Source organism: Motacilla alba, chromosome 1A, assembly GCF_015832195.1.
Source record: "Motacilla alba alba isolate MOTALB_02 chromosome 1A, Motacilla_alba_V1.0_pri, whole genome shotgun sequence".
Taxonomy (NCBI): domain Eukaryota; kingdom Metazoa; phylum Chordata; class Aves; order Passeriformes; family Motacillidae; genus Motacilla; species Motacilla alba.
The window spans coordinates 19552761-19580275 of NC_052031.1; the positions used below are offsets into that span (position 1 = coordinate 19552761).

Consider the following 27515-nt stretch of genomic DNA (forward strand, 5'->3'; position numbering starts at 1 on the left):
AGCTGGTCTGTCTGTCCAGGGCCCCACCACCCCCAGGCTGAGTGATGTGATTCCCAGGGTGGGCTGATGGGGCAAAGACCACATGGATTTGAGTCACAGCCCTGGCTGAAGGTAAGAAAAGCTCCACAAGTGCTTCCTAGTCCTTCTGCTCCTTGACAGTGTTAACAGGGAACTGCATCCTTTCCATAAATTCAGCATGAGGAACTGCATGAAAGATTCGTGGTAGCATGACCAATTTTAAAACCTTCCAATTAACAGGCAGCAATTCTCACATTACTGGGAACTGATAAGGATAAGGACAGTACACAGTCACCCTTGGGGAAATGGCTAAGCTAAGACAAGCTGTAATATAAGAGACAGTGAGTGGGATTAATGTGTAAACTCTGGACACCTACAATGTGTAAATGATTAATCTCATTTGGAAGAGAACATCTACGTTTGGTCACATGAACTGCACGGCTACATTTAGCTATTTCCCCTCCTACATGATTCAGGAATAGTGCTCTGCAATATCTTGCTCAGGTACCTTCGTGTTTGGATAGATAAATCTCGCACCACATCTAGAGGTAGTATCCCTCAGCTTAGAAGGTAAATTCTAGGTGCTAGAAGTGTCCCTGTCAGAATTTGAAACCTATCTCAGTTTTTCTCCTTTGCTTTTGAATTTCTGAACCTTCAGAACTGGAGAAACAAGACTTAAAAAAGACCCACACTTTGCCATCAATAATCAGTATTTTCTATGTGATAACAAGTGATTTATTCAAATTAAAAAATACTATTTCTTTTTTGATCTTTTGTTAGAACTAATTAGAATTCCTTCACATGACTTTCCACTTTGATCTGTAAATCAATTTCTGACCCTACCAGCAACTTGTGAAATATTTATTAGCACAGGAATATTATCACAGCCTGATTATTGTCTAGACCACCCAGCAGCATACATGCCAGGGTGTTATCACTGAGAAACTTGGCTGTGGTGTTTATCTGTAAATTGTGACAGTAATTTTCCATGTCCCACACTCTGCCTTACTACAGGTTTTTGTTTACCTATGTTCTGGTCTGGCAGTGCCATTCCATCTTGCCTGTCTCTTTGGCTTGCTGTACAGACATAATCTTGCAAAGCAGGATTACAAAATCAATATGATTAAATCAAATAATGGCATTATAATGAAGCAAGCTTCATAAGAGAAATTTTAATCACTCGTGGATCTCACATTTATTTTAAAAGCAGAGTGTCTGATTTATGGTTGGTCTTCTATGCCTTGGATATTAAATGTGGAACTAGATATAATTTAAGGGGAAGATATAGTAGATGCCTACAAAAGTATATGCGTCATGGAAAAGATGGGTAGGTATTGATCCAGACACATTCCCATGGGGGCCTGTCTAATTTGATGATTTGATTACATTTGAAGCAAACAGGACAAGGTAGGTTTGATACAACAGGTTTAAGCCTTTGGAATTCCTTTATAAAGAGGCTGTGGGTGCCAGAAATTTACACAGTCCCAACAGGACACCAGAAAAAATACCCTGAGATCTTTTGGGGGGTTATCAAATCATCACAAGTTCAGGAAATTCCCTCAACATTGTTGGAAGCTGGGACAGTTAGGAAAAGGCATCAACACAGGCTACCTCATTTTAACACTTCCTTAATTGACCAACTGCAGCCACATTTGGAGATGTACAGGACTAGGTGGCTGCTCCTAAATTCATAACGTTTGTAGAGGTTTAGACCAAGCTTCCTCAGGAATGGTTACTAGAGCTGGCATTATTTCTTCATGGAAAAACATGAGCAAGCATCTAGAGCCAGCATCTAGATAGCAGATGAGTGCTAAGGGCTTAAGTATTAGGCTTTCTATCTTAGGGGAAGATAGAAATACCACAGGCAGTTTCTGAAAACAAAAAGCAAGCTGATTGGTTTGAATTAAGTAAGTGGATGGGTGAAAGAGGATTCAAAAAGAAGATGACATAGTGAGAAAAGTGGTCTTTCAGCTGCAGTCTCAAGGAGCAGGACAAGATTGTCAACAGCAGACAAATCATGGGGAAACAATTACAGTGTTGAAAGTAAAAAAAGTTTTACTCTGAGCAAAAGTTTTGCACATCAGCTGTGCTGCCTCAGGCTGCCAGTGCCATGCTCAGTATCATCCCTCTGGCAGCAGCAGTAACAAGTGCATAAGGTATTTTGGTTCTTTGTTGTTGGAATGGAAAGCTCTTTATTAGAGGCTGATAAAATAGAAATGTAGTCCAAATGCAGCTAGAGCAAGAGAAATTCATGCATCTATCCCTCATCACACATAGCTAGGATTATTGAGGCTTGAAGCCTGAGCCAGAAACTGTCCCCACTTTTCCTCAGCTGTGGAGCAACAGAGGCTGTACTCTGTTCCCAAGATCACCACACCAGGATCCTCACTGCTCTGCCTCCTACCTTGCCCTGCCTGGGGTGACCAAGAACTCTCTGCTGCAGTACATCACAAGTACCCACTGTACCTGGACAAGGCAGTAAGAAAAAGGTACCTCTCCTCCCTGCCCTCTGCCTGTAAGGCAGACACTGCGTGTCCTTACAAAAAACCAACAGAGGCAGAGCCCATGGAGGATTAGAAGCAGGGAAAATGAAATGAGTGATGGTTACAGGTTCAGGCTCTATTGCCTTCTGATCTTCAATACTCTTCAGGAGCATGTGGCACTGACAGCTTTGTGTCTGCTGCCTGGGATATTTGCTCAGTCACCATCAGGACATCCCCCTTGCCTTGCTCATTATCTCCCTGCCTGGATGGAAGGACTCCTGCCAAGAAGTATCATTTAAGGCTTGCACCCAATATTTAAACTTGAATAATAAACACAACCATCATACTGTTCACAGTGACCAGGGAAATGAAAATTTCAAGGCAAAGATAAAAATCCCTGCCTTACTCCTGTGAGTTGCAGATGACAACTGCAAATCTTTGAGAGAAATATCAGCAATATTTGTTTATCTCTGGTTTTTATCTAAGTACTGCTAAATATAAAATCCATAAACAAGAATCTGTGACCTGGAGCTTTTGTCTTTTACACCGTTGCTGCAGGCTGTGATGCAGCACATATGGCCTCCTTTGATGCTGTGTGGTGTAGCTTTTTCCCAGAGTGTTAGTGCGTGCTCCGTTCCCAGCCTGTTCCAGAGAAGGACAGCAAGCTCTCTGTGAAGACACAGGTCTGGACATCACCAGAGGCTGTGGGTGAGAGCTGGCCTCTGCACGTTCGGCAAGTCCTCTGCTCCTGGGCTGTTTTACCCGGTGTGGCCGACCCCACATGTGCTTTAACAAGACAGCATCTGGAAGTACCTTCTATTGACAGCACTTAAATCCTGGCGTGCCCGCGGATCCAAGACCTTCAGGGACCGCTTGGGTGAGGGTTTCCCTTTCCCTCATCACCACGCTCTGTATCCCTCAGCCGCGACAGCTCCCGGGCACCCGGGCCTGAGTTGCCCCGTGCGGGCTCCGGGAAGGAGAAGGGAGGGAGCCCGCGGCCCGTGCTGCCGGTGCCGCCCGTGCCGGTGCCGCCCGTGCCGGTGCTGCCAGTGTCCCCCGGGCCGTGCCGGTGCCGCCAGTGTCCCCCGGGCCGTGCCCCAGACCGTCCCCGGTCGCCGCTGCCCGCGCGGCGCATGCGCGGTGCCGCGGGCGCGCGGTGTCTCCTGCGGGGCCGCGGGGCCGCGGCCGGGACGTGTTGCGCTCGGAGCCCGCATGGGCTGTGCCGCACCGGCTGCTGCGGCCGCGCCGCTCCCGGCCGCCCTGCCGCGGCCGCGCCCGGCTCCGCAGGCTCCAGCTGTTCGCTGGGATGCCTTAAAGGACCTCTGCGTTCCCACAGTTCATTCCGGGCTGCTCTTGCCTCCTCCTCCTCCCCACGGCTGCGAGCCCCTTGTTGAACTGCTCCGCGCGCTGTCGCTGCTCGGTGCAGGCGGGCATTTCCATGCCAGCGCCAGCCGCCCGCTGCTGTAACGGGCATCAGCGCATCAGCCGCCTCCCGCTCCGAGCCCGGAGCGATTGCATTACTTGTGGTGCTGCAGGGACCGTTTTTCGGCAGGAAGGTCCAGTGTAAGTTTATTTTCGGCTTCCGCTCTTCTGTACCGGCCATCGGTTTTGTTCGCCATCCCCCGGGAGCCGAGGGAACCGAAGTTGCCAGGTAAATGCCCCCTTCCTTGTCTGCAGCACTTCGGGAGGCGGCTCCGGTCTGCCTGGTTGCATGGCTGCGCCGCTGTTGTACAGCACGGGTTGCGAAGCAGAGGCAGCGCTTAATGGCACAGCTGTCACCGGGCATCTCGTGTCGCCGCCCGCCTCTCGTGATCCGGCTCCGCACGGCTGCGGGGAGCGGGAGGCTGCCGTGCTCCGCACGGCCGCTGCTGCTGCCGCCGGGGTCGCGGCCGCTCGCCCCGCGCTGCCAGGGCCGGCGGGGGCTGCCGGCGGGCCGGGGGAGGCACGGTGCCGCTGCGGCAGCGCGGCCCCGCCGTCACCGCTGTCGGTGTTGTCCCCGCAGGCCGGGCGGGCGCCGCCCGTCCCCGGGGAAGCCCGGCGGCGTGAGGCCGCCCGCCGCCGCTGCTTATGCAACACATCATCGATAACCACCCCGACATGGCCACGGCGCTGCTGGCGGGCGAGAAGCTGAAGGAGCTCATCCTGCCGGGGCAGCAGGATGACAAGGCGGGCGCGCTGGCGGCTCTGCTGCTCCAGCTGAAGCTGGAGCTGCCCTTCGACCGCGTGGTCACCATCGGGACCGTCCTCATCCCCATCCTCCTCGTCACCCTCGTCTTCACCAAGAACTTTGCCGGTAAGGGCGGCAGGACGGGCAGGGTCGTGTCCCAGTGCATGCTAAACGAGCCCGCTGGTGCTGGGAGCTGTCAGGCAGCCCTCGCCCTGGCGGGCGGGGACAGCAGCAGGGCGGCAGCGGCCGCTGCCTGAGAGCCGCCGGTGCTCCGGAGGGGCCGCCACCTCTCGTCCTGGCGGGCAGGACAGTGGTGGTGCCTTGCTGGGCAGGGTAGTGGTGTCGCTGTCCAGGCCGGTCTCTGACGGGGACAGCTGCTGCCTCTTGCCCTGGCCGGCAGGCGAGTGCTAGGGAGGTGCTGGTGCTGCCCAGCAGCAGGTGAGAGCTGCCGTGGGTGACAGAGCGGGTTAATGCTTGAGGTGGATCCTGGACAGGTCCTGAGCTGGACCCAGGCTGATGTCAGGCATTGTCCTGATGTTACTTCAGGCATCTACAGCATGAGTGTTAACTGGCCTACCAGGGAGAGGCTGATGCTTTCATGGAGACTGATGCTATATATGGAGCCCCATGCAGTGTGCTTTGTCGGATTGTGAGAGTGGAAATCACTGGTATCTGTTTCTGCTGAGGGTCATCTTGCATAAACTGGTAACAGTTTGGAAAGCCTGGTTTGAATGCCCATCAGCACCAGTCTCAGAAGGTCAGGTTTTGGTGAGCCTTGAAAATTACTGATCCAGTAAACTGTTATGACACCTTTTGGGCCACTAGCACATGTGTAAACATTGTTTTGTTGTGTGGATTGTAGGCTTGATGAGTGTAGCTGCCAGTGCATGACTGCTTTTAATGTCCCTGGAAGCTCCATACTGAAAATCCATGGGAAATCATTAGTGCTTTAATATGCAGGACTGACCTGGCAGTCTGTAGCTTGTGAGGTTGGTGAGAATTGGCTGTACTTAACCAGTTTAAACATACCAGAATCAGGCTCTTGCTTTGCATGCTGCTTTGGGATTGAGTTCCAGTCCTTAATACTTGTTTTCACTATGAGGTGAAGTTAAATCACCTAGAAGTATAACTGCTTGCAAATGGAGTCTGGAGATTTTTCTTAATTATAGTTAAAACTTTTTCAAACCACGACACTACCTCAGTTTTGTTTTGTTTTTTTAATAGTTATATAGCTCAAGATCTTCAGCCACAGTTAATAAGAACCTTATCTTTTGGATGCTCTTCTGGAGGTATCTTGGAGAAACCATGTTTACAGGGTACATGAAAACTGGCTCTTCATAGGAACTGAAAGACAGGTTTCAAGGTCACCTTTGAGGATGCTCTGTGGGATGCAAAAATTTTGTGATCGCTTCCTTTGCAGAGAACTAAGCTCATAAAAAGGCAATCCTACAGCTGCTCACGAGAGTGCATGCTTACGTATATGCTTTCACACTGTTTGAGATGTACATATTTGAACCTCAGTAGGCCTAGAGACAGCCTTGGATGCAGGCAAGGTCATGCCCCCTTCATGTGTGTTCCTTGACACAGGGCGAGATTGCTAGCAGAAGCCCCTTGATGCCTCACTGCTTGGTCAGACAGCAGTAGCTTGCTCCATGTGAAGAAGTCAACTGAGGCTGCAGATCGTAGAGAAGTATCCAGTCTGAGACTCAGATTCATACAGTGGATGTCCCTCTGCAAGGCTGAGCTGTAGTCCACACACATGCAGAAGAAAGAGGGCCTGTTGAATTTGCTCACATCTGCCTATACTTCTGCTGTTGAGTTTATTTTGTGCTGTGGAAGACTATTATCTAGGCTCACAGTTGTGTTCCAGATTTGTTTTTCAGAAGGACTAAAAGCAATGTCTCCTATGTCTACTTATGGGCTGTGTATGCTGATTTGACCCAGTAAGATAGAGAGCAGTAGCCTATTGTGTCCTGCCAGGACAAAACTTATGAGGTAACGCAGAAAACACCCTTGCATCTCTGGGAAAACGTGGGATAATGTTCTTCTCTCATATGATGTCATGTTTGTTCAGATGGTCTGCAGTTAGAAAGATAATATGGGAAAAGGAAAAATTTATGCAAGAGAATGTAATAGAAAAAGTCTAAGGATCTAATAAAAATAGATACTTTTTTAAGCATAAGTCGAAGAGTTCCAGGTTAGTGAATTCAACTGTGCTTCCACAGAGTTCAAGAGCAAAACTTACATTAATTTTAATGTGATCTTAATCAGATGTTGCTCTTTTAATGAAACAGTGTTTACTCAGACTTCTTTACTAAATCATGCATGTCCAGAGATACTGATCCTGGTAATAACAATAGTTCAGCTGGATTCATGCTCACTACTGATTCTACAGTTTGTGTTGTTTCACCCATACACTGTCACCAATCTTGAAAAAATTCTAACTTTGATTTGATTCGGATACTGCTTCTCTGTGTAATTTAAATACTAGCTATGCAGGTACAAACTTCGCTGATGAAATTGAGTAAGGTACCCACTGCCTTTTGGTTGTGAATATCATAATAGCTTCCCAAACATTGCTTTGGGCCCTTGTGTGCTTATCTGATACTTGCCATTATTTCTCATTCTCTTAATGATATCCAGTGCAAGCTATGTGAAGATACCATCATGCCACTAAACTGAAAACAACCCCCTTTTCTGGGGTCTATACCATCTCACTTAATCAGTATTGATAAAGCTTTTGGAACAATAGTGTGTGCACTCAAGACATGAAATGCAGTTGTCTAAAAGCAGTGGTTTCTCAAAATTTTTTTGCTGAGGATTGGAAGAATCCTCATGATCAGTGGGTAGAGGAGATCAGAGCCTCTTACCTAGTTTACATGTGTGCCAAGTGCAGCTTAAAGTGCCTCTTACCAAGTTTGTGTGTGTGCAAAGTGTAGCGGAAAGTCAAGACCAGCTGTACAGTCTGCCCAACAGGTCGGGTGAGAATTGGTCAGGCAGGGTGGGTGTCCTGCCCTGGGGGTGTGCAGAAGGCACCCCATCATCGTGGGAAACCTGGGAGTCCCAAAGCTGCAGTAAGTCTGCGGGGGCCAGAGGCTGCAAGGAAGCATGTATGAAAGCAAAGTTCAACCCTACATCAGAGGACAAAGAAAGAGCACTGTGTTTATTTAAAGGCTGTAATTGACAACCTTAAAAATTGTTGTGTCTGTAGTATAATATATTATACACTCTATTTTGCCTGTGGCTGCAGATAAACCTGCTTATTTAGTGCCCTGGGCAAAGTCATTGTTTAGGTAAACACATGTGCTCTTCATGTAAGTGATTTGTTTACCCTTAAGTTGGAGAGTTCTGATCTTTACATTGCTTTTGAGAAATTTAGTGACAAAATTACTGTTTTGGTAGCGTAAGAGGCAAGACCTAATTGTTTAGCAGATACTATGCCAATATTGTGAAAAAAATCAAAATTAATCTGAACTTAATGTGTTACAAAAGACTTTAAATTAGATATTGTGCTTTTCTTCTATTACATGTATGATAAAGTCGTAGAATGGTTTGGGTTGTAAGGTGCTTTAAAGTTCATATAGTCCAACTCCCTGCCACGGACATTGATGCCTTCCATTAGACCAGCGACTCAAAGCCCCCATCCAGCCTGGCCTTGAGCAGTTCCTTGAAGAGATGGGACATCCACAACTTCTCTGGACAGTCTCTTCCAGTGCCTCACCACCCTCACAGTAAAGAATTTCTTCCTTGTATTCAATCTAAAGCTACCCTTTTCCAGTTTAAAACCACTGTCCTGAGATACAGGCCCTGCTAAAAGTCTGTCCCCATCATTCTCAAAAGCCTCCTTTAGGTACTGAAAGGCCTCAGTTAGGTCTTCCTGGAATGTCCTCTTCCAGGCTGAACAGCTGCAATTCTCTCAGCCTGTCACAGAAGCTCTCCATCCCTCTGATGATTTTCACGGTGCCCTCTGGTCTTACTCGGGCAGATGTTCCTGTGCAGAGGGTTCCAGAGCTGGGGGCAGCTCTGCCTCTGGAGTCCCACCAGGGCAGAGTGGAGGGCTCTCGACCTCGACCTGCTGGCCACGCTCCGTGTTGTGCAGCCCTGGATGCTTGGTGTCCTTGCAGTCTAGCTCAAGGGGGAAAGAGGGGTTGTCATCCTTGGTGTGCTTTTGCTCTATAAAGGAATCTATAACATGGCTAAAATGTGTTGGGAGAGAAGGTTTTGTTTCCATACTTCTCTACTCGATGGCAGTGCATTTGGGGTGAAATTGAGCTCTCTGCGGGAGGAAGGCAAAGGGCAGGCACGCTGCTAGGATGTGCTCCTGGAAGTTAAATTCAGGCTGCAAAGGAGGCAGTAAGAGCTTGACCATTGATTCCAATGGGGACAAGAGTTCACTCTGATGGCTGAAGTAAGATATGATTCTTGCACTGACCCACACTTCCTAAAGTTTTATCACAGGAGGAAAGAAAGTCATGTAGCTAACCTCCTGCAGTGTCATTTCTGAGTCTCCTAAGTCTCCTTTATCTTTCAAGCAATCCAGTGTGATTCCAGAAAGGACACCCCTAGAAAGTTAATTAAAATCAATCTGAGCCATATTTCTACTGAGTGTAAGATCATCATAAAGTCATCTAGGAGCGATATTCAGCTACTCAGCACAAAGAAAGCCCACATGAGCACTCACAAAAGAAGAATGAATATTGCTTCCCTTTCTAAAACTCAACCATGAATGGACTTCATATAAAACTAGCATATCCTCCATTTAGAGGCCTATGTATGATGACCTTGAGGATAATAAAGTTTTTGAGGCATTTTTCTTTCACCTAGTGGATGAAATCTGTATTTAACTATGAGTTTTCTGGTTTTCTGGAGTCAGAGGACTCTCAGAAGGCAGCATAGGCTAAAGGATATCTCTCCAATAGCAGTGTCCTTGTTGAGGTAACAGTGCGTGCAGTGGGTGGTCCCAAGGGAACTTTGGTTTGCTCTGTTTTTTTTTTTGAAAATGACTGCTTTAAAGATAAAAACTAGATTTTTTTATTTAAATATGAGAGCGAATGTGTTTGAAATTCTGTCAGAACAGTGACATAACCCCATCACACCCTATATAGTCTTAGGCATCTTCTGGAGCAGTCATGCAGAACTGTATGCCGTGCTTTGCAGAGATCCATGCTTGTATCTGACTCTCCGGAGGTTTAATTTCTCATACCAAGCTTTTTATTTCCTAGCAGTTAGTTGTTCCTTTGCAAACTAGAAGTAAAATACAACCAGTATGAGCAGAGAGTTCAGATTTGATAGTACTGTGCTGTCATAGTGTACGAATAGGTGACTATACCAGGTACTGCCTGGTGGTAAAGCAAATTTTATGTCTGTTTGTATAGATTGTCCCTTTTGTCTTTCCATTTTAGCTGCATTGAAGCCTCCTGGATTGTTCCCTTTCCTATGATAAAGGTTTTGGAATTCTTTTTATCGGGAGTTATCTTTTTTAACCTAAGTCAGCCTTAGGTTAATATTTAGTGAAAGAAATGGTAATACACCAAATTTAATTAAGTTTTAGAGGGTAAGAATTTAAGGTACATAGTCTTAGTCCAGCTGTAGCCTGTGTTGGTTTTCAGTTTATAACTTCTTTTAGTTATAAAGTTTCAGTATCTCTTGTCAAGGTATGGTCAGTCTGGAATGATATGGATGTAGATCAGTCCATCAGCCTTTCCATTTTCACTTCCTTTCCAAAATGCACAGAATGTGGGGTATTAGACTGCCAGTTTGAGGTGGGTCTGTTTGATGTTCCATATGTTTTTTGCCCTTCACTCTTCTGGTTTTGCCATGGCATCAGTACACACAAGCTGCAGCTGCAGGTGGGCTGCTGCTGGGTCAGCCTGTGCTGTGTCCTCTCCTCCGTGCCTGGCAGTGGTGCTGCAGCAGCAGGTGGCAGCCTTTGGTGCTGTGTCTCATGGCCTTTGCTGAACTTCCAGGACACTGTTCTGCAATCCAGTAGATTGAGGGACACTTGGCTTTCATCATGTGCTGCTTAGTTCTTTTGTATCACTTAATGTTTTCAGTGACTGATTTAAATATTCCAGTGTTGTGCTGGGTTGAGAAGCAACCCCATCAATAATGTCTCTGGGAAGTTCTCTCTGTAAGGGACCAGAGAGAGGTGGGTTCCAAAGGAGATTACATTGCTGGGTTGGTTGTGTTATCTTCACAATATTGAAATATTTTAGTTTCCAAACGTATGTTGTAATGGTAGTGCTAAGTCATATCCCTCTTGTTCAGTGCCTCACACTTTCTATTCACAGTGAGTTATTCTTTCCATATTGCAGTCATGTTTGCTTTTCCCACCCAGTCTGTTAAATGCTGGTACTTTATTAAAATAAAGCAAAGCATTCATCCAGTTGATTTTTAGACCTCAGTCACAAGCCAAGCTTTGGCATTGGTTTTCATGCTAGGTTCTTAAAACAGTGCCTACAAAATACAAAAGAGGTTGCTCAAAAATACTGTATTTCTGTGTCTCTTAGCAGTTGTATAGTTCAGCCCTCTACCATCCTTCTGCTAGAAAATTTTCATAAAAAAGCAATGGAAGGAAACAGTGTTTAATGACTAAAGTATCAGTTCAAGGTTTTATTTTATATTTTCTGATTTGTAATAATCTGCACAAGCAATGCTTACATTACTGTGTAATAAAGACTTCAATGTCTTTTTCACTTTTCACCCTACAGTATGTTTGAAATAGTATATGTCAGATTTTTATATTATGAGATGGAGTTTTGTTTTGCATTTCTGGTCACTTTTTTAATTTGTGTTTGTTTCAAATTGTGTCAGGATAATTACATATGCTTATTTAGATGACTTACCTGAAAGATGGCTTTTGATCTTACTTTCCATTTTTTCTCTCCAACTGCACTTGAAGAAAGTGAAGAAGGCATTTTCCCAAATGACTTTGTTAGTGCTAAGAGTACAGAGCCAGATTGTTTAGTGTATGACAAGCTGATGACACCATTGCAGAAATTGTTTCTGAGGTGATATTAGCAGAGAAAAGAGAATTTAGGGAGTGTACCAGTACCACTTAAGTGTTTTCCCAGCACTTATTTTTAAAAAGGGCTAAAGTGATGCAAGCACCCACAGGCTGGCTGCAGTTGGGCTGCTGGCTGTTCACATTGCTGATGGAATTTTTCCCAAATGGCCCTTTTCACACACACAAGCTCGAGGTGTGCACAAGATACACTGGCTGGAACTCTGTGAGTTTTGATCATTTAAAGATTTGAAGTTACACAGGTGAATGGTGAATAGAACAGTATTCCTGAGGAAATGCATGAGCCATACATCTCTCCACTGCAGTTCCTAGGGACTGCAGATATTTTTTCTGTCATAAATTCCATTTCTCAGACTTCATCAACACACATACATCATAATTTTTTAATCATGTCTTTAATGACCTGTTTGCATTATTAACCCCTTCATTTTTTCAAGTGTCATATGTGGGAAGAGGTCCAAAATACGGATGAATTTTAGCTTACTACATGCTTTCACATAACCAACAGATTTGAACAGATGGCCAGAAATATTTTTGTTTAAGAGCTACTTAATTTATTCACCTTTGACAAAAGGAAACCTTGTGAATAAATAAAGAGTAAGGTCAAGACTGTTTTTCAAAGCTACCCTGAAGTATTTGAGGCTCTTTGTTGCCTCTAAACTAGAGAGAAATAATGCATCCATGATGTAGAGGAAATTTCAGCTTGTGTGGTTTCTTACATCTATAAAAGTCTTCAGGAAGAATCTGCATCATCACAGAGTTCCTTGGGTCCTTTCAGTATTAAAAATAGCTGCAGTGGACACCCTGAGTATGTGTATATGTTTAATTACAAAAGCTAAATAAATTCACAGTAGACTGGCATAATTCTTGTAGATTCCTTCTTTTTCACATGATACAGGATTTATTCTAAGAAGAACATTGAAATCAGGACACATATTTACATCAACTGGGGATTTTGTCCCAGGCATGTATTACACTCTTGCATTTGAATGGGAAGTGCAGCTGTTCACTGTGATAGCAAGCACAGTTAGTGAGCTTTGGGGATTTGTTTGCTTTCCTTTGGTGGCACCAAGCCTGTCATGCAGGCTCAAAGTTCATGGAGCAGTGCTGCAGCCAGGTGCTGAGATGTGTGGGGTTTTTGCAGCTCGGAGCTCAGTGACTATTTCCGGAGTTTTAGTTTAATTTTAGGTTTATGATGAGGTAATTATTTCACATGTTGAGGTTGAGGTGCCTTATCTTCTGTGAGATTGATGTTTTCTTCAGGCGGTCAGGAGACCTCCACATGGAAGTGGCAGAGCCCTTGGGAGCCTCGGGTGGCAGATTGTTCTGCCTCTTCTGTGATGAATCAAAACAGTTCTGATCCTTCACAAAACCCAATTTCTCTATACATGGAGGAACCAGTTTTCCAAGAGCAGTAGACCAGCCATTTCTGCCCTCTAAATACTATGTTATTAAAATAATGTTATTACCTAATGAGCTAACTGTTGGTCCTTTCTTCTTTTTCAATTTGAACTTTTCCAAGTGCTGTGTTTATGCCAAGAGGTACTTAATACAAGCCATCTTTTTAATTTCTAGTCATTAAATAATAATAATGCAATAGAACAAACATGATGTTTCCTGCTGCTTCCTGTGGTTGTATTTTGTACTTGACCCTTGATTTAAGAAGCCACCATTATTCGTATATCATCAGTTTCACTGGATTTTCATGATTCATTTCATTTCAGCATTTATTCTTGCAGTTTCCTTCAGGTGTTACTGCAGTCCACGTTATCATACTGTCTGAGTGCATGTAGTTGCTTTGGGGTTCCATCTCTAGCGGGCAATTTTTGACCTCTGCAAAACATTAAAATATTATTTTCACACCTTACAACTTCTTCTATGCAGAAGATCTGTACATCACTGAAATTCTACTCACCTCTTCATGCAAGCGCTAAATTTGATCTTTTTTGTAGGACTGACTGCATGGCTGAATTTCGTCAATTATATTTAGATTAATACATTCCTTTAAATTCAGATTTAACCTTCCCTCAACTCTTGGCATTAATAGTCAGTCACTATAAATAAGCTCTCTTTTCCGTGACTTTACCACCATGCTGCATGGCCACTACATGGTAGAGGGCAGCTCATTATTGAGGACACATTCCTCTATAGGAGCAGCCTAAGGGATTTCATGGAAGTGTTTCTGCACCTTCCTCGTAACAGTTGGTATTCCCAACACACCAGACGAGCAGGAGTAGGTGTCTGTCTTTCCTGACCAACCTGGGCAGGTGTACAAAGCCTGAAGTCTCAGATTTCCAGTAAGGGTGAGCACATCAGCTGCTTTTAGAAGAGCCAGAGTCTACTACATACAGGGAATATGGTTCTGTAAATTTATATATACCCTAGGAAAGTGCATTGTTAATTCATTGATTCTACAGACCCAAAATGTATGCGGTTCAAGCAGCAGTCCTGCAAGGCAAAAAGACCCAAATTGAAAATACAGGGAGACCTGCTGCCACCCTTGCACTTCAGTTACCCTTGTGGGTGAGCCATTGCCAATCAACCTTTGAAATTGCTTATCTACATCTCACTCTTTATGACTAATCTTGCACAGTATAGGCCAATAAAACCTAATAGCAGCAGTGGTTTCCTGTCTCATTTTTTTAGGGACTTTCTTTTCAAGATTTTTTTCTTAAACAGGACAAGTGGTTTCAGAGATTGGGCAAAAAAGGCTTTGCTGATCATGGAGAAATTTGTACCTTAGGAAGACTTCATGGGCATGGAACCTGTATTCAGACTGGAAAGAATATTCCCTAAGAAAGGTAAAGGTATTGTCTCTTTATTTCAGTAAAACTAGTAGTTCTTAATAATTAGCTTGCTAAGTTAAGGCTTAGTTTGATGGATGTTTTCTCATCCATATGAGTACTCAGTGAGTTAAATAGACTGTATGACAACAAAATTAATTTCCGTGCTCCATCCTTACCTTGCACTATTTTCTAACCTTTAAATATCCTTTAAATAAAGTAGTTGAAATAAACTAGTTAAATTAAGTGAGTTTTTCCTTTTGCTGACAGTTAATTTGGGTATTAGCTAGCATTTGTTAAAATCATTTGAAGCAGAATTACATATTCCTTGTGGACTGTGTGACTGGGAGGGAAGGCATGTATGCTGTTTAGATGATATTTTACTTTCTGAGACTAGATTTTCAACCTCAGTAACATAAATGTTCTTTATTCATTTTTTTTCCAGAGAGAAGAGGATCCAGGACATTTCTTCTTTTCCATTTAAAAATTGCTGAAAAAGTACTAAATAAATTATTTCTGTTTCTAAAAATAAACAGTTTGCTACCTGCTGTCTTGTGCAATCCTTTTAGTACCCAGGATGAATGAGGCATGTATGCCGATTGCTTACATATATGTGCCACAAAGCAGTATGATAAGGAATACCCTTGTTAAATTCTGACATTTATTGCTGAATTCAGGGAGTTTCTGATTTATTTTGTCTATCAGAAATGTGTGTACTGGGAAGCAATGGGCAGGGAGATTCAGAGATTCTACCTAAACGTTGAATTTCTCCTTGGAGACAAGTGGAGAGGACTGCACAAGGAGTTCTCCAGAGATCTTGTCTGGTTTGCCAGCTTATCTTCACAGGCAGGCTGGGCACAGCAGTGAGGATGATTTAGAGCTCTCTTCAAAAGGGCAGAGTGCCAGTTGCTAGGAAGCACTAGGCTAGAGTCTGCAGTATATTTAGTTCAGTAACTATATTTATCAATATACTTACCTGGTACTTAGCTTGGGTCTCCAGCTAGAGTGTTTAGGTACTTGTCCAGAGGCTGGGAGATGCAGCCTGTTCAGCAGCACCTGATCACCAGTTCTGCTGCCTACACCCTGTGTGGGGTGGTGGCAGTCACACTGAATGTTAACTAGATCCTTGAAGAAATCTTCTTCACACAAGAGGCGTACTTACCTTTGCCTTGAATTGAATTCTTGCCTTGCAAGAATTTTCATATTTTTTTACATTTTTGTATTTGTATTATATTTTCTCAAAACTGTTTCTTTTTTTCTGCCTGCTGTTGGAAAATTTTACTGTTTCTTTTGCTTTACTCAATTATTATATTGGAATGCTAGATAATGCATTTCAGTGGGAAGATAAATGAAATGTGATTTCTTCCTTTAGAGTAAGTTCTAAAAGCTGGAGGTCACAGGAAGCATATACAATTTGTTATCATGGTTTATATTTTGGCAAATGTACTTTATTCCACAGGGAATGCATTAGGTATAAAAAATCATTTGCCCTGTTACGTAGGAGCATATACTGTTTATTAATAATTTTTTTTGTAATGCCTAATTTTTTTTGTAATGCCTACCAAAGCACTCTAAATGTGTTGTCCACATTTACTTAAATAACTTTTGCTCATAATAGTATTTTAGAAGTTTTATAACTGCAGCATCACTTCTTCAAAGAGAGATGCATATGCCAGATTTTATGCACTGTTGGTAATCACATTGACTTAAGGGAAATGCCCAATGCCTGCAGTTGCTTAAGTATTTTCAGGAGCAGATCTGACTTTTTACAGCATTGAATGCTAAGGGATTGTCACTGTTACCTTTACTTTTAAGTGGTGAGTGTGTTAGATGCAATTCACTCACTTTCCCAGGAAGACTTGTAGAACCTTAACTTTGAATAGACAATGGAGGGTGATGTGTATCTACAGTTTCACCATATCTTCTCGGCAGTGTCATTTTAGGCCACATTTCTTGCAAAGTGTTTCTTGTTATAGATAGGCAAGAAATGCACACGTGTATGCACACACACACAGCCCTCCCACGGCCTCCTTGCTGAGCTGTGCTTCTGGCATCTCTTCCTTCTGCTGAGATGCAGTCCTGGGGCCTGAGCTCCAGCCGCATGTATGTCTGTGACAGCCTTGCAGCTGTGTTTTACTGGATGTGTTCTTCATGCTACTGACCACTGCATTCATTTTTTGAAATGGCTGCTTCTCCAAAATGAAAAAAAATACTGCTGCATGGATCAGCCATTCCTGCTGGACATTTCCTAAAGAAGATGAAAATTCTCTTTGAGGACAATCAGGCATTGTCCCTGCCTGAGCAGGATGCAGAGGCAGGTTGAGTAGCCTTTGTCTTTGAAGGTTTTCAGACTGGCAAAGCCCTAATCAAGCTGGGCTGAAATCAGTCCCGACTCTACTTTGAGTGGGATGTGGGACTCAGCATTTTTATGATTTTGCATTGGGGTGTAATTTCAGGAAATGGTCTGGGAAGAGCAGCCATCAGAGTTTTCCTCTGGTAACTCCATTTCCACATCTGAGATTCATTTCTGTAGTGGGAAGTTTTACAAGGGTTCCAACCCCAAACCTCAGCATTCTGGCCCCTTTCCTGAGGAATCCAGAACCTGGAGTATTATAGCTCCAGTTTAAAATTTAGCAGATTTATTTTTCTAACATATTTTCATGCCTAGCACTTGCAGCCTGAAAAAAATGGTGTTTAATTCAGAGCCTCTCAAAGAGGACAATATATTAAAGTATATGGAGGTTGGGGAACCACTGAAAGAAGGTGGCTGACCTTGGATTGGGAGCAGGAGTGGGAGTGTGTGCCTGCAGGAAGCCCACAAGCATTTCTCCAAGCCTTTTCTAAAAGCAGCAGACTTGACAGCCCCTAGCTTCAGTACTTTGACTTCACTCCTTTCCATACTGTCTGGATTCTTTCTAAAGAGTTTTTTTGAGCACAACCCCTTCCTTTATCCCTCTGCCTGCCTTGAGGGTCTTCTGCAGCCGTGCACTTTCACTCCCCTGAGGTACAGCTTCTGTACCACAGAACCTCCCTCCCTTCTCTCCCTTCCAGAAATACTTCAAATGATGGGATGGGGTGAGATGTTGCAGGAGGGAGCATGGGAAAAAAACTTACCTGCCAAGGGATTTTAATTTCTCAAGTGGCATAACACAATCAGTTATATTACACAACTAAGTAATCCTGTGTTGTTAATTTCATCTTGATTGCATGTCTGAAAAATGCAGTCAGATCTCTCTCATGCCGTATCCTAGAGGACAGTTCTGTGGATTTCTAGAAGCTACTTCTAGAAACTACTTTCAGTGCATAGTGATCAGGATAAAATGTATTTATGTACAATTGTTGAAAACATCTGACATATTGAAAAAAGGGAAATGAAGCTTCTTAGTGGGCATGTTTAGGCTTAAGTTAATATTAAAAAAACCATCACTCATTACCATCAAAGCCTTTTTTTTTTGATGTAGTAATTATTAGAAATATATCTTTCAAGGAGCAGAGAGACAGATTATTTTTATCGGCTTTAGACTAGATAACATTGAGAGGATGACCAATCCACTCAGCCATATTAATGCTCCCCAAGCTTTTATAAATTTTCTTCACAACACTTTACTTCATTGGCAAATGCAGTTAAACCGTGGTGTCTCAGGAAAAAGCTGTGTTTCATGGTGGCTGGAAAGGCTATATGAAAAAGGACCTTCACAAACTGTAAGAATTTTCAGGATGAAAGAAGAGTATCGGTAGAAACTTTCTATATTTATGAATATAAAGTTAAAAGCAAGTGCATTTTGTATATTGCATGATCCCACATCAGAGCTATGATTTTAACACCGTTGCAACCTTTTTTTAATGCATACTTACCTATCAGAACATTCTAAAACAAACAAAAAATCTGCTGGGTCTTCTTGAAACTGCATTAAGCAGAGGCTTCACAGCTAAGTGAGTTATATGTGTGAGAACAACTTGTTCCTCTGCTGTCCTTATCAGATCTGCGTGTTAAGATCCAGCTATACATCACTGCCACCTTTCATAACAGGATTAGTTATTAACATAGTACTTTTCTTTTTCATTAATTAATGATGGACACGGGCTGCAGTAGAGAAGAAACAGTCCCATACCCTACTGCACCTGGATCAAACACCTTCAGGGTGTTTGTTAAATGCCAGGTTAAATGCTGTCACTGTATAAGAAGTAGCATTCACAAAAGCTAACTCAAAACCTGCTGTGGATCCTGCTTGGCAGCCTCTTGTCAGTGCAGAGAGACAGGTTCTTTGCCCATGCAGCAGCTAAATGAGTCATTTGCTTTGAATCACTTCAGAAGGGAATTCCTCTCTTCTCAGTTATCTGGACCATTTTCTTTAGGAATGAGCTTCCAGGTTTGATGCAATGCTTTGTGAGTCAAGTCCTGTGATGAGAGGGTTAAGCTACATATCCCTGTGGAATAACTTTACCAAAATTTATGGCATTCTCTGACAGTAAATATAGCTCAAAGATAATGCTGAGAGGTTGTGGCAGCCCCATCCCTGGAAGTATTCAAGGCAAGGCTGGATGGGGTTTTGAGAAGCCTGGTTTAGTGGAAGGTGTCCCTGCCCATGGCAGGGGGGCTGGGACTAGATGATCTTTAAGACCCCTTCCAGCCCAAACCAATCTGTGATTCTACAATTCTATGTTAGAAAATACTATTTGAATAAAATAGTGTTGGAACCCCACTGCTCTCACTTCAATCAGTTATCAGAAGTCCCACTGGCTCCACAGAGGATTTGTTTTTGTCTCAAGGGTCTTGGGATTTACATGTTATACAAGGAAAATCATGCCAATTTTGCAAATATGCAAAGAAAATACTAAACTAGAAGCAGCAAGGTACAAAATGTTGAGTAAGAGTGGGACACCATGCTCAGCTGGCCAAATAAATTAGAGATCTTTTACAACCTCACAGACCATTAGGTCAGATAAAAACAAGTTTAACAGAGGAAAAGAGAACAAATTCCTCTCAAGTGATGTTTGCTTTTCCTACTGTTTGGGACAGTCTCATTTTGTAGCCTGTAATGCAGCTGGTCAGTCCAACCCTGAATTCTGAATCTCTTTAGACTTTTTTTCACCAAAGCAGTGGCAATGGATGGAGTGCAGTTAGTCTCTCAGTGATCTGTCAAATGTAAATGTAAAATGTTAAGATATTTTCATTTGGTTTTGGGTTTTTTTTTTCCATTTATAAAGGAAAAATATATTGGATTGTTGTTGTATATATATACAATTTTGGCAAAAGTCACCCTAGCTTTTGGGTCTCAGTGAAGAGAACTGAAAGAACTAATCAGTTTATTTGATAGTAGTAAGTGATGCAGGAATCAAAAAATAATCTTAATGGCTGATTTGTAGGAATACTTGCTGCTGTTTTCCCAAGTATTTTGGATGTTCAGACCTAGGAGAAATGAACTCGTGTCTGCCACAGAAAACTTGGTTTCATATTGGAAAGTTCTACTGGGCTTAGGGATACCCAATTCAAAAAATTTCTGCTTATGAGAAACATAGGATTCTGCTTTGCCTTTTTTTACCCCATAGGAACATTTTTATACAGGAATCTGTTTGATCTCCTGGGGAATTCTACAATAACTCTTTGATAGTAGAAGATTAAATTGTTTGTATGCATCCCTTCACGGGTAGGGTTGGGAGGCTGTGTAATTATGAAACCAAGGGAGTCAATGAGCATTTTTCTTGTCACAAATGTCTGTAAGTACACAAAAATAGTCTAAATGGAAAGGCTTTCAGCTATCCTCTGAGACTGAAGTTAGATCATTTTAAAATAGTTTTTAAAAATTATACTAAAGTATTTGCAGGGCATGCTCATTTTACATGCTGTCTTGAGTAGCAGCATTTATTTTGTCAACTCTGTTAAGTTGGTAGTACTAATTCTCTCTAGGTCACAGAAGAGGTTTATACCTCCACACCAAAGAACTAACTTTTGATTTGCTCACATGTGAAAAGTAACTGGTCAAGTAAAGAGTCATTTGTTAAACCAGAAGGATTAGGGGGAGTTGCCTGCCTATTAATTTTTAATATTCTATTTATTGTTATCAACATGGTAATTTTTGCTTTCATTTTTGTTATAAAGAGAACAGTGCCACCGTTCTCTTCCAGGGAGCTGTTCTTGATCTGAATTGTAGGCTCCATTCAGAGCCAGAGCAGGCTTGGTGTTCTTGAGCAATTCTCAAGTCAAGAGAGCATGCCTCCTCCTATGGCTCTCATTCTGGCAAGTTTTTAAAAGGTGTACCAGAACATTGTAAAATATATTCTCTTTGTCCTACCAGTCAAAACATGAAAACACGGTCTTCCTCTTTGAATAGGATGTCTTCATAATGGTCACTGTTCTTTGGGAAATTAATGCTGCTTTAGCTTTCACAAGTTTCTCTTTCTTTCTTTCATGTATTGCTAGGAAAAAAAAAGATCATGTAAGAACATAATTTATCTACTGGGTCAGGACCTTTATCTCAGCATTCTGATTATGATGGTAAAATACAAATGTTTAGAAGGAGTGTTAAAATAGACAAGTGTGTGGTGTAATTTCCATTGACAAACCCTTTCTGTCCTCCAGCAGAATATGACTGAAACATTTCCTGAGAGAAAAATTGCATCACTGTGAATTTAATAATTCTTGCTATACTTTCTCTCCTATTACTTTGTCTGATTTCTTTATTGATCCACAGTATTTGTTTCTTCCGTAACACTGTCTGAGGGCAAGTTGCGTTTAATTACACATTGTGTAAAAATCCCAAAGTTACAGTTTCAAATGTAGAATTTAATTTCCATACCGATAAATAGTTAACACACCAGATTCTGTCCTGGTCAGTCATACTTTTATTCAAGAGTATTAGCTGAGAGGGATACAGTTGACTAAATCCTTGTATGTCTCGAGTTTCATTTTTTTCTAAAATATCAAATGAGTTGACTTTGTTAATAAATATTAAAAACATTGTTTTAAGCTACGTCTAACTTTTTTCTATCTAGAAGAATGCTTAGCTGGGATGAACCTTAAATTCCATATAATTTTCAGCATTTGCATGGAACATCCTCAGCTACTGGCTTTGTAGTGAATATCAGGTCTTCTAGCTTTACAGAGTTCATGTCGCAGTTGCTTAGGATATTGTTTTCAGAGAGGTCATTAAACCAAAATATGTATTTCTTGCTGACATTTCTAACTCAGGCTCGTTCTAAAATTTTCAGGTAAATAGTTTTGCTGTAAGATTTGTGAGGATGTGTGCAGCCTGAGCTGTCTGATAGATGTGGAGGGCTTAATGGTCATGTGAAGATACAGTAAAATAAAATTGATATAATTTGAAATGTTTATTTTCCAGAGCCCTTTTGTAGGTTAAATGCACAGCAGTGACTTTTCTCTCTGTTATACAGAGGAGCCAATATACTGTTACACACCACACAACTTCACCCGCGATCAAGCCTTGTATGCCAGAGGATATTGTTGGACAGAATTAAAAGATGCCTTGCCAGGAGTTGATGCCAGCCACTGGCCCTCCTTGTTTGAGCATAAGTTCCTACCTTATGCACTGCTGGCTTTTGCTGGGATAATGTACATTCCAGCTCTGGGCTGGGAGTTTCTGGCCTCCACTCGACTGACTTCGGAGCTTAATTTTTTGCTTCAGGAGATCGATAACTGCTACCACCGCGCAGCTGAAGGGCGGGCACCAAAAATAGAGAAACAGATTCAGTCCAAAGGCCCAGGGATAACCGAGAGAGAGAAAAGAGAAATCATTGAGAATGCAGAAAAGGAAAAAAGCCCTGAGCAGAACTTGTTTGAGAAATATCTGGAAAGAAGAGGACGAAGTAACTTTTTAGCTAAGCTTTATCTTGCAAGACATCTGTTCATCATCTTTTTAAGCATCATACCTATCACATACTTATCCACCTACTATGCTACACAGAAGCAAAATGAATTTACGTGTGCGCTAGGTGAGCCTCCAGACAAAACGAGCAGCTCCAAATTGCACATCAGAGTGAACTGTAAACTGCCATCTGTCCAGCTCCAGCGGATTATTGCTGGTGTAGATATCGTTCTCCTCTGCTTCATGAACTTGATAATCCTCATCAACTTGATTCACCTCTTCATATTTCGCAAGTCTAACTTCATATTTGATAAACTGAACAAAGTCGGAATAAAGACCAAGAAACAGTGGCAGAAGTCCCAGTTTTGTGATATTAATATTTTGGCCATGTTTTGTAATGAAAATAGGGACCACATAAAATCATTGAACCGTCTGGATTTTATTACAAATGAAAGCGATCTGATGTACGACAATGTGGTGCGCCAGCTGCTCGCGGCACTGGCCCAGTCCAACCACGATGCCACTCCAACCATGCGCGATTCAGGGATTCAGACCATAGACCCAAGCGTGGATCCAGCAGACATTGATGCTAATGAACAGCTCATCATTAAGAGGCCAAGGAAGAAGATGAAATGGATCCCGACTACCAATCCCCTTCCCCAGCCCTTCAAGGAGCAGTTAGCAATTATGAAGGTTGAGAACCATAAGCCTGATAAGCCGAAGCCCGTGCGGAGAAAAACAGCGACAGACAGCCTTATAGCTCCTTTGCTGGAGTCTGCTGCAAAAACCTCACAGCAATCGTCCGCTCATAAGAGCGAGCCAAACGCCATCCCAAGCACAAGCAGTGAAAAAAAGCACACACGGCACTTTTCCTTGGATGTTCATCCATATATACTCAGTAGCAAAAAACCCAAGCCAGAGGTTCAAGCCATCCCCTCGATGCCCACGTCAAAAAGCCAAGAGGGCGGATTTTTAAACCAGGAAGAGAATGTTGTAGTGCATGTTACCTCCTCTCTCAAAGGTACAGTATGCCATAATGCCCATACCACCTCCACAGGCCATCATTTACATAGCAATCTTAAGGAATTCAGAGTTTATTGAAACTGTTTGACCTACCTTGCCAGATTTGGGATAGCTAGTAATCTCAAGGTTTGCAGGTTTCAGAAATAGACGTTCTCTCTCTTGAACAACTGTAAGGAGGGTAAGGATTATTACAGGTAGAGCTGTACAAAACAGGCTGCAGGCTGTTGGTGTGGGTAATGTTTGAAATGTAAGCAGGTTTTCACAACTACAAATGTGGTCATGCCTTGCCAAGGAAATGAGGAACTTTTAGCTTCCATGACACCCTTCCTGCTCCACCAGCACCTGGCACGTTTCAAACCTGCCTTATTTTCAAGTCATATGGAAACTGCCATGGTAGATGACCAGTACCCTGAGCAGTAATAGCCCCTAAGGGTTATGTGGGAGACTACTAATGGCAGTTAAAGCTGCCTGTGGAAAAAAGATCTCTTAGACTACCAACTCTCAGGGGTTGTCATATGTTTGTCACCTAGAAAATCAAAACTCAGTTGATTGACATTGTTCTTCACACACACTTTAAATTGCCCTGTGTCTTATGTGGACCAGAGGATGGATGTTCTGAAGTGTGGGTGCTGGTCAGGGATTCAGGATTTCTGCCATTCCCTTCCCGTGTGGCCTCACAGGAGATGCTCTTTCTGTGCCTCGGTTCCCTGTGGGTCTTCTAAAGCCTGTCCCTTTCTTAACTCAAGGGAGTGTTTCAAATATATCAGTAATTGCTATGAGCTAGGATGATGAGGAAAGCCATTTGAACATTACAAAAAGTGATAGATCAGTAAAGAAACTGATAGACAGATATCTTCTTGTTTATTTTTGTAAGCTACTGACATAAGAAAGAAGCACTATGCAGTTGAAGTTACAGAAAAATCTGTACGTACTTAAAGCAATGGCTCTCATCTCATTACAAGCTAAGACCTCCCTCTGGGCTTCGACAGACTGACCTCTACCGTCACCCCACTGCCCAGCAAAGAAGTGATTTGAGGTATAAAGTTTCTGTCACTTCCAAATCCCTATGCTCCTTAGAGTCCTCCAACTCCCCAATGTGCATGTGAGCTATTCTACAGCATTCTTTATCCAGTCACCTGCTCTGATTTCAACTCCTCAAAACTGCTGGGGTTTTCTGGTTCAATTACCTTAATCTAAATTAGTGCTTGAATATTTTAAGGGCAAAAAATAATTACTGGAGTTTTGGGGCTCTGTGACTCCCTATTCACATTAAAAATTTTCAACTTTGTTTTTGAGTTAGACCTACATTGCAGTCCATCAGGTAAGGCAGACTTATAAATTCTGGAAAGAGACTTAAGTTTATGACAAATTGCTGAGTTCTTTCTAAAGACAAGTGGCTTACAATGTGTAACCACTGTTTTTTTCTCATTGAAAATATCAGTGCCTTTTGTATTCCATCCTGTGGATTTCAACAGTCATTGCTTTTGTCAAAACATTAAATCATACTGTTTAAAAAACACTGGCCAGACCAGGAGGGGAATAAATATACTTTTCAGTTGTTGTTTTTTTTTCCTTCATTTTGCAAAAATACCATTCACATAAGGAAGCATGAGCATGCATTAAAAAGAATGAAATTTAGAAACCCCACTTCTTGTTTGTCCTGTTTCCCTGAGCTTACAACCCTGTTGTTTTCAAACAATCCTGTTTGGATTTCTCAAAGGATCCCAAGAAAATTGCATTTGGGATCCTCTTCTGATGCCACTGAAATCAGTGGCGAGACTGCCAGTGACTTTTATTGGTTCAGGACACTCCTCGCTGATGGACTGGAATGGTGAAAGACTACCTGTCCTTTATCTGTCTGTTTTGCTCTCTTGTAGACACCCCTCATCCTGCAAAAGAGATTCTGTACTCATCCGAGACATGCAGAACTGTGCCTGCCGCTGCGGCTTTTGTCACGTGCAACCACAACCACATAGCCACCACTGCTGCTGCCACCAGCATGGCTTTGAACCAGGCCAAGCCAGAGCCCACGCCTGCACTGAGCTGCAGCCCAGCCCACCCTTTGCTGCACATCAACACGCTGTACGAGGACCACGAGGAGGAGGTGTCAAACATGATGGACAACGGGCTGCCCTCGCCGCCGGGGCCCGGGGAGATGCTCTCCGTGCCCACCCCGAAGCAGATCAGGCTGGCGGCGTTCGAGGAGCCCATGGCCATGGTGAGCTCGGTGGAGTACTGAGCGCCCGGCCCAGGGGCGCGGCAGCGCTGGCCACGGTCCCCGGCAGTGCAGCTCACTGCATGAGCATGCAGAGTTCTCTCACGGACTATAGCTTCTGGTAGTAGCACCCAACGGTGTTGCAGGATCACTTCATAAGCACTGTCAGTCGTTTGCAAAATAGAATAATCTGGTGGAAATAGACCTTTAACACTAAGACAACCATTAGCTCTAACTCTAAACTATAGCTTCCTGACTGAAATGGGAATTAGCACAATTTATGAACATTAGAGTCTAATGGCATGCCACAGCAATTTTAGTGAGTGTTTAAATCCTTTGCATTCAGAATCACTGATTAAACTTAACATGGAAGTGAGGTATACTTTTTAATGGCAGCAGTTAAATAAGAGTTCTTTTCTAAGCAGGGATGTTTGGTTTTTTTTTTTAATTCAGGATTATGAAAAGTTATATGCAAGCAAAATTTGTGTTTGTTTGTTTATTTAGCTCACTGATGTTGGGCTTGATGAAGACTTAGCTGAAAGGGCCTTACTACCACCAGCATATAAGTGCAAAAGATTGACACGCTCAATCTCTTGCATTTATAAATGAAAATACCTGAATTATGCCCCGCCCTTTAACATGCTTATATGTTTGATGGAAGATGATTAAATTAAGAGTTTATTTTTTTAACTATATTTTACCATGGAAAAAATTACTTTAATAACTTTTCAAACCAGGTGTTACTTTTAACAAAATGTGTAGAAGAGAGTCATTGTAGTTGCTTATTTTTTCATAGTGTATTTATGAACCAGGTTAGAAACTTTCATGGGTGCTTCACTGATACAAACAATCTTACAGAGGTCATTACAAAATATTTTACAAAATATAAAACCAGCAAACCTGTTTTCAAATAACACACAGTTAACGAAGTCTATTATTTCAGTTCTACAGATTTGGCTAGTCCTTGATTCAGCAAAAATTAAGGCCATGGATGACACTGAAATGACTCATGTCTAAAACTAAGCACACACTGAAATGGCTTTGCTGGATCTGGGCTCTAGTGAAGGCAGACAATAATGCTGCAGTATGTGCTATCACTGATTCAGTATTTGCCATCCTTGGCTCAAAGCACATCTTCATGCCCATCTTCCTATAATTACGGTATGTGTGATCTAATAGAAAACTCTAGTATAACTAAAACGTCTATTAAAAGTGTATCATGCAATAACCATTCTCAGCAAAATTATAGTGAAACAAAAAGTGACTGTGTAAAACAATATTCCTAGCTGCATTCAGAATTACAGACTGTGTGTGTTTGCTTCAAAATTATGTATAATGGTAGAAAAAAAATATGCAGCACAAATATGGGACTGAAATCTTGAGTTTATTTTTAATTTATTACCTCAGACATGGATATATTACACCAATATTTAATGAAAATAGTACTGAAAATAAATGCCTATTATTCTGAATATTTTAACGTGTACTACTTCCTAGCTTAGTGTTGCAACCAGCCTCTAAAGCAGGGTAACTGAAGTTCTTGTCAATAGATCCCTTGGGGCGGATTAGAGTAAAATGACACTGAATGACCAGTGTACATTTTTGATGCAAGTTTATTTTAAAACAAATTGGTTGTACTGGAAAGGAGCCATTTTGTTTCTTCTCTATACAATTATAAAAATATGACAAAGAAAATATATAAGGAGAAGAAAGAAAGAGAAGGAAAGGACAATAGTAGATAGGAGGAAAGATGTTACTGCCCGTGGATCTGGAAAAAGACTTGATTACTGCAATTTTGATGTCCATAGTTGGAGTCATCATGGCAGTCGTGATCTGTTGGGGCCAGCACCCACACAACAAAGAGTTTGACAGCTTACATTCAGGCTTATGTGGGAATGCCCCAGTACTTCCCCCAGGAGGGGTTTTCTTTGGGGGTCTTTTGATGGCTTGTGGCCCCTTCCAATGACATGATTGCTTCT

The 27515-nt window shown here is 42.5% G+C and overlaps 1 protein-coding gene across 10 annotated transcripts; it reads left to right on the forward strand.

Annotated features, from left to right (window-relative positions):
* The first annotated feature begins 313 nt into the window (after nt 1-313).
* PANX2 (pannexin 2) lies at nt 314-27010 on the forward strand. Of its 10 annotated transcripts, none has more exons than XM_038154838.1 (6): nt 3664-4152; nt 4504-4794; nt 14372-14493; nt 14921-14973; nt 21816-23319; nt 25199-27010. In XM_038154838.1, the coding sequence occupies exons 5-6, from the start codon at nt 21834-21836 to the stop codon at nt 25558-25560; spliced, it is 1848 nt and encodes a 615-aa protein (XP_038010766.1). In that variant the 5' UTR covers nt 3664-4152; nt 4504-4794; nt 14372-14493; nt 14921-14973; nt 21816-21833; the 3' UTR covers nt 25561-27010. The 10 variants fall into 10 exon arrangements, 9 of the variants coding, with proteins under 9 accessions (XP_038010769.1, XP_038010772.1, XP_038010766.1 ...); XM_038154843.1 differs by having other exon boundaries at nt 3667-4152; nt 21868-23319; XR_005259071.1 differs by lacking the exons at nt 14372-14493; nt 14921-14973 and adding an exon at nt 24196-24357 and having other exon boundaries at nt 3663-4152; nt 21868-23319; nt 25199-25271.
* The last annotated feature ends 505 nt before the right edge of the window (nt 27011-27515 follow it).